Here is an 11,028-nt window from a genome sequence, read left to right as displayed (position 1 = left end):
CAGACATCCAACGGTCCAAACTCATGTTCATAAAAAAAAGATTTTTGACTATTTTACCCCTTGTCTATATTGTGTCACCGATACGATATCGACATGATATTGGAATTGTCAACTAGTAAAACCGTTATGTATCACCCAATATCAAGCTCCTCTCTATCGAGCACCCCGCCCAATCAGTCATCTGACTGGGCTGATGGGCATGCATTGAGACATGTGCTTGCATGGGAATAAGTGCATCCAACCATCCCAATCGTTAGATGCCTCACTAGGCACTCACAGGGCGATGGGCTAGCTGGAGAGGAGCCGGATCCTACTTTCTTTTGCACCGTCCAACACACTCGTTTACCCAAAAAAAGAAAAATCCAACACACTCTGAATCGATCTGATTGTGCTGGCAACGGTGTCCGTGACCATTTATAGAGAACATCTTAACTAATAACTAACTAGTATTGCAGCTCCTTATCAAAAAAAATTGCAGCTTGCAGGTCCCTTTATATAGTTCTTCCACGTTGGTATCGTTGCTAGTTTGGAAATTGGAATAATGGTTCATCCCATGCATGGTCCTTGCTTGGCTTGGGCCTTGTTGACTTATGTTGACTTTGAGAATAAATGAACGACATATCGATCATGAGTCAAATTTTATTTTTTTTCAAATTTAGTGACTTACTTAAATATAAATATGACAGTAAGAAGAGGAATAATTATCACCTCCAATTCGTGGGCACTTTCAATTCTTCCAATTCCTCTAATAGGGGGTGGATCCCACCTTGGGTAGTGTTTTCGGGCAGGAGGTAGGATGGTCATTTTTGTCCCATGTGAGAAATTGGAGGAATTGGAAGAAATAACGATTCGTAAGAAAAACTAACACAAAAGTGTATAAACTATAAAAACGAGTCAAAGAGATTGACCCACACTAGCACTTCCACACAATACCTCTACCAAGGTGATCCTATTACATGAATAACTTTAGGTATACCTATCACAATTTTGACTATCTAATAACCAATTTGGTCCCAAGGTAAAGAATAATCAGTTACACCAAAAGTGACAATCAATACGCCCATAACCACATCCATAATCCAAGTTAATTCACGAGGTTTTTTTTAATGCATTAGTCAAATACATACGAAATACGTATAGGATCATCATTAGAACCATCATAATTGTCGACCGTCAATGAATTGATCGGATTAACTAACCAAAGTTAGTTTAAGTCATTATGTATTGGATAGAGGCAAAAGCCTTGGTAACGGTTAGACGATAGTAAAAAGTCTTAGCAAACCCCGTAATTACTTGTACTAAAAAACAAGTAATTGTAATACCGTCTAAACAATAAAATATATTGACATGCGGAGAAACATATTTACTAGTTATAACATATACAATTGCTTAAATCTTAAAACATTCTTCGAGCCAATATACTTTATTGAGAACTAAGGAGACTCCCCTTCTGAAAACCGCATATGAGAATTTCATCACATACAACTCAAGTTGAAACACACAAATATTGATTACAATGGATATGTAATAGAAAGTTTTCAACTTCATGGTCCTTGATTCATTAAAACCCTCAAGCTACACCTAGAGGTTCTTACTCCATTTGTTCATCACTTATTCAAATGTAATGAATGAAAATCCAGAAAAACATTTGTCGTTTGATCAAAATAAACATAAACAAAATTTTGAAAGAAAAAAGAATCCTTCAATTTAAAACAACTTATGTAACTCTTTGAAACGTTCTTTCTCCTGCAAAAAGAATAATTCAAGGACAATAAAATCTACAAAGATTTATTACAGATTGACGACATGGAAACCACCAATCTATCTAATACGGCCTACGTGATAGGTTTTTCAGGCCATGTACCCATGGTTCTAAGTATCGGTATCGTATTGCCCGAATCGAGTGATATGTATCGGTATCGTATTGCCCGAATCGAGTGATATGTATCGGTTTTACTAGTCTCCGATATCAATATCATATTGATACCGTATCGTTAGCACAGTACAGACAAAGGGTAAAATGGTTAAAAAACTCATTTATTAAGAAAATCAAGGGGTAATTTTGTCTGATACAGCTGATCCAGGTCGATACCGTATCAGTATCATATCGATTTTTTGTATTGCCGATAACCGATCCGATACCATGTACTAAAACCATGCATGAACCTCCGATTGAATTTAGCTAGGATCAATCAACGGAGTTCCATTAATGTGATAAACCTGAATTTTATTAAGGGTGCACCAGTGAATCGGTATAAATAAAAGGGGAGAAAGATCTCTACTTGGTGGTGTTTCCTACGTCCTCTCACAAGGCACTGTGAGATGACGCTCTGTCCCTTGGGGTAGATACTAGGCCTGCTCACCCATTGGCACAAACGCTTGAGTAGAGAACATGTGACCAAGTAGAGATCCCTTGCTCATTTATAACTTCATCAGCCCGATTATCCTGTTTTTAATCCAATTAGTCCAATTATGGACTGATATTCGAGTCTTATTATTAAAAAAATTTCAAGTTCAAAAAAAATTGAGGAAAAGAACAGTAGTTGCTCACTAGGCTCTTGCGCCCAATAGGAGTATGTGAAATTACCAAGCGCCTTGCCCCAGCGGGGGTAAGGCAATCTTTTCCACTTTGTTGTGTGGAGCGCAGAGAAATAGGGGCAGCTCGGAAGTGGAGTATCCAGATCCTTTTTTATAAATAGTACATGTCCTAAAGTTGTACTGCACTCCTATGTTATCCAGTGTAGCTCAAGAGCATAACTACATGTGTTACTTCTCTTAGAAACATTGGGAGCCGTAGGATCCATGATGCAAGGCTACAAATGTTGTCTACGTACACGGTGGTCCCGTCGTAGCTAGATTAGGTCGTTAGTTGTTACCCTAAAGTCTAAACTGTAATATTAAGTCGTGTAATGACGATAATAGGTCTAAGACAGGTCAAGAGGGAGAGGGCTATTTACGTAAGTTCCAAAATACGAGTTAGCTTTTGTCGTAGCCAAAAATGAAAAACCCCAAAAGAGAAGGAAAAGAAGCTTTAAAAGCAGCTGAGCTCCTGAGCTTACTCGCTCGGTATTCATATCTCGCAGAACGTTTTGGTTCTTCAAGACCACCTTTCTCTACTCTTGGCTACGTTTGGATGCCAAGAAAAGAAAAGGAAAAAAAAATTTAAGTAGAAACGAAACACGAGGGTTGTTCTGTTTCCTAATTTTCCATGTCTGAAACAGAACTGCTTCTCTATCTTCCAACAGCAATTCTAGCTCTTATTATCGCATGGAATCTCATCAAAACGAAGAGAAGAACACTTAATCTTCCACCAGGAAACACTGGTTGGCCTTTTCTCGGCGAAACGATTGGTTATTTGAAGCCTCACTCTGCTACTTCTACTGGTGAATTCATGGAGCAGCACATTTCAAGGTATTTTTCTCTATAACTATTTAAAGTTAAAAATAATTTTCCCGCTTTCTTCAACAATTCCAAGCAGTGAAGATTCTGCCGGAATGCTGACCGGAAACCGACGATTAGTAAGAGCATCCAACATTACGGCGGTTTTTTCAGGCCTTCTACGATTTCAGTCAGATCTAAGATCTAAAAATCTCAATCGTTAACATTACGGGTGCGAGAGTTGCAGGTTTGGAAAGATATACAAATCGAATCTGTTCGGTGAGAGAACAATTATATCGGCAGACGCAGGGCTTAATCGGTATATATTACAGAACGAAGGAAAGCTTTTCGAATGTAGTTACCCTAGAAGTATTGGAGGAATACTTGGAAAATGGTCGATGTTGGTTTTGGTGGGAGACATGCACAGAGATATGAGAATGATTTCTCTCAATTTCATGAGCAATCCAAGGCTTCGAACTCATCTATTACCTGAAGTGGAGAGACATACGTTGCTGGTTCTACGATCATGGAAAGAAAATTCGACTTTTTCTGCTCAGGATGAAGCAAAGAAGGTAGGTTCAATTTTAATTCACATTCAAAAAATTTCAAGTTTTTAAAGACTAACTGCGAGGGAAATTGTTAAATTTGCAGTTTACTTTCAATTTGATGGCGAAACATATCATGAGCATGGATCCAGGAAAGCCTGAAACAGAGCAGCTGAAACGAGAGTATATTACGTTCATGAAAGGGGTTGTTTCTGCGCCTTTGAATTTTCCTGGAACTGCTTATAGGAAAGCCTTACAGGTATATATATATATATATAGTTATTAATTTCTTAAGTTTCATTAATTTTATGATTCTAAGTTATCATCTTTTTTTTATTTTTTGGGCAAATTAGTCAAGAACAACCATTCTTAAAGTTATAGAGCGTAAAATGGAGGAAAGGATCCGTCAGATGAATGATGATGACTGTGAGAGACTAGAAGATGATCTACTTGGTTGGGTTCTGAAGAATTCAAACTTTTCCACAGAGCAGATTCTTGATCTCATACTAAGCTTGCTTTTTGCTGGTCATGAAACTTCTTCAGTTGCAATAGCTTTGGCCATCTACTTCTTACAAGGTTGCCCCAGAGCAGTTGAACAGTTAAGGGTATGTGATAAAATTAAATAGGTTTCATTATTATAAAATAAAATCTCTTTCTCTGGTTAATTCTTCACTTGTGCTTTTCAGGAAGAACACAGAGAAATCAGCAGAGCTAAGCAACAATCTGGAGAGTTTGGATTGAATTGGGACGATTATAAACAAATGGAATTCACACAATGTGTAAGTCCAACTGTTCTTAATTTTTCTCTCAATCTTGATTGATTGAGAGACTTTGACAAGTTTGGATCTTTTTTAAACAGGTTATTAATGAGACACTTCGGTTAGGGAACGTGGTTAGATTCGTACACAGAAAAGCTCTTAAAGATGTTAGATACAAAGGTATAAGAAGTTGAAATTAACTGGGAAATTGGAATTACTTTGGAATCTGTTCCACTTTGAAAAAAAAAATTCCTTTCTTTTGTTTTTCTCTTAAAAGGGTATGACATTCCAAGAGGGTGGAAAGTTCTTCCAGTATTTGATGCGGTCCATCTGGATCCTTCGGTATATGGTCAGCCACAACACTTCAATCCGTGGAGATGGTTGCAGGTACAGTTCATGCATTACACTTTCTTGATTTTTAATGCTTTGGAGTTGGGTTTTTTTTTATTTTTTTTATTTTCCATATCAGGAAGAAGTGGGACCCACCATCATATCCACCATTCCATCAGGACCATTCAATTGTTAAACTGATTAGATTCATCGAAAGGTTGAGATGTATCGTAGACTTCTTAGGGATAGGAGCATAGACCCCTCTATTTAATGACTCTAAGACTGTATTTGGTATACATTTTAGGTCGATTTTATATTCTTGGACGATTTTGACTGTGTTTAATGTGCATTTTTGGAATGTATTCTAGGTCGATTTTACATTTTCAGACAATAAAAACAACTATTTTTATCATTCGAAAATGTTACAACCTAGACTGCATACCAAACACAGCCAAATAACTATTTTTATCGTTTAAGAATGCATAATCGACTTAGAATGCATTCCAATAATGCATACGACATATTTACTGTACCAAAATAAATCCCATCAAGCATTTGTTTTTTCTTTTTGGGTTGAACATCAAGCATGATTTACAGGTCCTACAGTATATTATTATTTTATTATTTATTCCTTTTTGTCACCTTTTTATATATTTTATATTTTCGCAGGAAATCTTAATTTATTTTTCCTTCAAGAGGAAATGATTAAAACTCATGTGGAGATATGGCATGCACGTGCCTTAGTGTTATAAGTGGGTCTAAATCATGAAATAGAATAATTTCTTAATAAGATTTTTTTTTCAGGTCCCTTCCTTTAGGATAAGAAACGAAAGATAATAGGAAGAGGTTTTTATGCTACTCAAGTGTAGTTTCGGGCCAATGAGAGAATTTCTTTCAAAATCTAACAATAAAGGAAGGGTATTTATGATATATCATTCTTTCACATGAATAGCAATATGTGAAGAGGTGTGGAATTTCATTTTTGAACTGCCATTATAAACAACTTTTACCCAAATAGTATATATATACAAAGGAAAAACAGGTGGTCAGGTTGTGCTTGTATCAAACACAAGAAGGATAAAATGACCACCCACTTCCCATGAAATGAAAAATTTTACCCCTATTGAATGCTCTCACACGCATTCTGATTAGCCCCTACACCAGATCTCACCCCTATTGGATGCCCTCAAACGCCCCCCCACCCCCAAAAAAAGAAGGGAGTAGGGTTCTTCTCGTTCTCAAGCTTTGAATTCATATTCATACTGAGAGAAAACCCCACATTCCTCAAATTTAGGTGCTTGAGAGAATGTTTTTGAGCAAATTAATCTAATCAAAAGATTAAGAGATTATTTGAAGGAGAACTAACACTTAGATTTAGATGGATATTCCAATCAAAATCCATGTTGTGTTGAAAATTTTCTTCGTTCTCTTATAATACAAACTTCACATATACTTTTTTCTTTTTGAAATCCACAAATACTTGGGCATGTATCTTTCGATAGCCAGCACTCCCATATAATTTGGAGAATATTTGGCCATAATTCATTTTACCATATAAGCTAGAGTAGTGTACCCCATATACTTTAATTACAATATTAGTAGCTATTGGTTTTCCTTCAGTTCCTAACCTTGGTTCTAAACATGAATAGCTATCATCCCATCATCAATTGTGTATTTCATCTCATTATTTCTGGTAATGTGGGGATGGATAATGCAGATCACAGGTGATAGGGGAAATGCAACATCATCAAGTTATTCCAATTTGACGACGACCAACAATTTCATGGCGTTTGGGGGTGGACCACGATTGTGCACCGGTTCGGAATTGGCCAAGCTAGAGATGGCTGTATTCATTCATCACTTGGTCTTAAATTTTCATTGGGAATTAGCCGAACCCGATCACGCTCTTGCCTTCCCATTCGTTGATTTCCCTAAAGGCCTCCCAATCAAGGTCCACCATCTCCACCACCACCACAACCTCATACAAGAAGAAGTATTATACTCATGAATGAAAGCAGATCAGTTCTCACTTCTAGCCTCTCATGTTGGATATCCCATTATCCAAATATATATCTCTTTTGTATAAAGTATTAAAGCCCAAGAAGAGAAGAACACCAAAGTCATTGTAAGCCATTGTTTCAGTTCTCACATGAACGTAGAAAGGAGAAACAAAAGAAGATGATTTGAGTATCAACTTAAAAGAAATAGGACCAGGTCCCCTCTTGTAATTCTTAATTTCGTTTGTCCTTATTTTAAGCCAGCGTTTGGGCTTGGGGGTCCAAATTTATCAGTTTTGTGGTGTGTGATAGTACTTATGTTTCATTTCCTGGTTTCAATGTAATAATTTTCTAGGTTTAAAAGGGAGGGGAAAAAAGACTATTAATATCTATCACAGGACAAAGATATTTCCTCTCGATTCCAGTTGGTCAATAACCTTCAAGAACAAAACAAATGCAAACAAAACTAAAATTAAAGGTCTCTTTGTCCGTTTGAGAAGAAGCCCTAGTTGACAATTCTTGGCCATGTATTTGTGGAAATTTTATCCTCTGCTGTTTAGTGTTGTCCTCTCACATGGGGCACGAAATGACGATTTAACCTCTCTCGGGCAGTGTGTTCGGACATAGAGGTTAAGTCGTCATTTTGCCCCCATGTGAGGGGACAACAGGTGTTGTTTGGGCAGCGGACAGCAGAAGATAACGATCCTGTATTTGTGTGTATGTCTCTTCTACCAACATGTCAATGTACTATATCAAGAATTTGCTTCTCAAGTTGGACAATTTCTCTGTTAAAATTCACCTTCAGAGAAGCAAACGTGGAGGTGGATTTTGTTGTTCAACCCATTGCTATTACTGTTGAGTTCATGTAAGGAAAATTTTTTGCTACTACTCGAACTCGCAGCCACAGAAATGGAATAATTTAGTTATGTGTGTCTTGATTTCTTGTGCCAGTTTCGAAGATTGACCCGTTACGATATTTTTTTGGTGGTGATCCAAATGAGATTTTTTCTGAGATCTATGATGGTAGCGGAGGGCTTAAGCCAATAGAACCTGACCCGTTTGGAGGAGTATTTACCTGTCTTGTTGTAAAAAGAGTGAAATTTGGGGATTTTAGGGTTAGGGTTTCTGAGTGAGAATTAACAGCGTCGTTTTGGATGTTCTTGTGAGATTTCCATTTACATAGTGAATCATCTTTAGCTTTGCCCATGGACGTAGTACATCGTATTAGTGCATAAACTTTATTAAATCTCTGTGTCATCTTGCTGCGTTTTTTGATTTTGTTCATGATTCATGGTGTTTGTTTTAACAAATTCACTTCCCCTTTGGATTCACAAATACCCTCCTAGATTTTTTATGTTTCAATATACCCTTCAAGATTCCATTTCTTTGGCAGCGAGCCCAGCAGCAGGCAGGAAAGTTCCTGCAGCCCCGGTAGCAGATTTCGTCCTCATGAGACCAGCAACAAGCTCTGTATCCATTCTATTGAAGTGGGATTTATTCATAGGGGGGAGGGTGGGAGAAAGAGAGTAGGACCTAGGCACAACAACAGGTAATAATGTTTAGGGAGAAAGTTCTCTGTCCGGGAGTGTGGCCTACGCCAACACTCCCATGAGTGTATCTCTCTCCTCCCCATGTGAAAAGACATCTCTGCCCCCTTATTTTAAGGAGGAGAGAGATAGACACATGGGAGTGCTGGCGTAGACCACACTCCCGTACAGAAAACTACTTCCCATTTGTTTATTAAAAATTCAGAAGAAGAACGATACCCAGTAACGTGACTCTTGCACCAGCGCGGGGCCAATGGGAGTGCATGCATGGCCATCGATCAGGAGGAATTTTTCATTTTGTAGGGTGCAGGGCGGTGATGTCAGGGGGCTATGCAAGCGACCAGACAATGTTCTTTTCCCCCAAAAAAAAATTTCGGGGAAGATAACACTGCCGCAAGGGAGGAGAGAGATAAACACAGGAGACTCTAGCATACTTTACACAACCGGACAGGAAACTGAATCCCAAATTTTAACTAGGGCTCATGTTCTCTGTGCCACAGTGCAGGCTGCGACCAGACACATGGGTCTGCCACTCAGGGGGGCAGGGTGGTCATTGCGCCCACCCCCATGTGGCTGCGCCCCCGGCACAGAGAGCATTCTCCCTTTTAACTATGATGGATAAGCTTTTATAAGTGCACTTTGGTACTAAAGCTTTGACTACTTTTGTATTCATTTCATATTGAACGTCACAAATTTCACGGGGCAACCTAAGCCCAAACCGAGATCCATGATATTTCCTTCTGGCCCAGGCCCAGGCCCAAGCCCTGGTTTGAGCAGCTGACCTATCACAACACAAAAACTTGCTGTTCTTTATGGGCTGGGCCTAAATAACCTGAATTGAGAAGTCCTGCCCAACTTGCTTGCATCCCAAATGGACAAAAAAAAAAAAGATGTCTCTGTTCTGTAGCAAGGGAAACTAAAGGGAAGTAGAATGAAAATTTTCAAATCTAGGAAACTTTGGTGGTCTAATGGCAAGACTGGCAGCACAGAAGGCAACATATGATCTCTTTGAGTGAGAAGTACTCCACATAAATTCAAGCAAGCAAAGAAACGAAGTTGAGAAACATATCAGGCCTCGATGGGAGCAAGCGAGGAAGAGTTATAGGGTGGACGATACAATTTTTTACGAAAAGAGATGATAAAACTCTTCTTTAATCATCAGGAATCAGGGCAAGGAAGCATTCACATAAGGAATTAAGAGTGTTCCTGAAGGAAGCATAGCAGGCATCTAAAGCCGGCATGTCATGGGGGAGGGGGGAATCAGAAAAGAAGTTTAGGATAGGAGACTTTGAGTAAATATAGGGTGAGTGTAGGGGAATGATAGTAATTGTTTAACAGCTTGTTCGCTTTCTTCAATTGGATTAGATTAGATAAGATTCAGATGTACCTAACCAGAATTTTCATAGTGGAGAGGAATGGATTATTATCCTCTCCAATTCCTAAAGTGCGGCAGTGCTAGGTGGAGATATCGACATCTGGCAGCTACCACATCCAACGGCCCGATCTCATTGATATGAACCGTTGGATGCAGCAACTGTCAGGTGTTGACATCTCCACCTAGTACTGCCGCACTGCCACATTTTAAGGAATTGGAGAGGATAATTTTCCGGAATATCCTTGCTCTTGGATCTTGTGGTATCAAGAGGTGCAAGAAAATACTGGGCCTGGGCTTTTTAATTGGTTGTGTGTTTCATGGGCACCTTCAAGGCCTTTTTTCTTAATTGAGGACCCAAAGTGTGAATTTGAGGATTGAAAACAGGAGTTCCACCCCTTTGAGACTATGGTTGCAATACCATTATTTTGTTTGGAAAAAAAGATCCCCCCACGATGCCAATGTGGGAATTCCTTCCCACACCCTCTCACATTTTGATCAGTGGAACCCATATTGAGACACTCCCTTTCTTCCTGAATCAAATGGGGGATTGTTATCCTCTCCAATTCCTAAAGTGTGGCAATGCGGCAGTGCTAGGTGAATATGCCGACACCTGGCAGCTTCCCACATCCAATGATCCGATCTAATTGATATGGACCATTGGATGCAGCAGCTGTCAGGTGTCGACATCTCCACCTAGCACTGCTGTACTGCAACACTTTAAAGAATTGGAGAGGATAATTTTCTTCAAATTGGTCCCCTATTTACGGAACCATCTCCCACACTGACGTCATTAGAAACCTCTGCCCTTTGTTTTTATAAATTTACTATAGGAGAGGGTTCCCTAAGCAAGAACATATAGAAGAGTGCACCAATGACGTGCATAATGGTTTAAAAAATAAGAGGGCAACGAAGTCATTTCATGTGAGGAGGAGAGAGATAGTGCCAGGCAGTGTTCCTATATACCTCCTATTGTCAGGTTTCCTGTATTACCCCTCCCTCCAATACCCGAAACTACACATTGGTGTCAAAAGGAACCCTCTCCCTACCCTTATATATCTTTTCTGGTCATCAATATGATGGGGTGAGTCACATGCCACT

General features: G+C 38.9%; 1 protein-coding gene across 1 annotated transcript; it reads left to right on the top strand.

The window, feature by feature from the left end:
- Positions 1-3,160: 3,160 nt before the first annotated feature.
- On the top strand, positions 3,161-7,154 carry LOC122661166 (cytochrome P450 90B1-like). Its single transcript, XM_043856500.1, has 8 exons — positions 3,161-3,411; positions 3,626-3,950; positions 4,030-4,182; positions 4,277-4,528; positions 4,610-4,702; positions 4,783-4,861; positions 4,959-5,068; positions 6,729-7,154. The coding sequence occupies exons 1-8, from the start codon at positions 3,209-3,211 to the stop codon at positions 7,017-7,019; spliced, it is 1,506 nt and encodes a 501-aa protein (XP_043712435.1). The 5' UTR covers positions 3,161-3,208; the 3' UTR covers positions 7,020-7,154.
- Positions 7,155-11,028: the final 3,874 nt, after the last annotated feature.

Source organism: Telopea speciosissima, chromosome 5, assembly GCF_018873765.1.
Source record: "Telopea speciosissima isolate NSW1024214 ecotype Mountain lineage chromosome 5, Tspe_v1, whole genome shotgun sequence".
Taxonomy (NCBI): Eukaryota; Viridiplantae; Streptophyta; class Magnoliopsida; order Proteales; family Proteaceae; genus Telopea; species Telopea speciosissima.
Note: the sequence above shows the minus strand (reverse complement) of the source record. Positions and strands in the feature narration are given on the sequence as shown.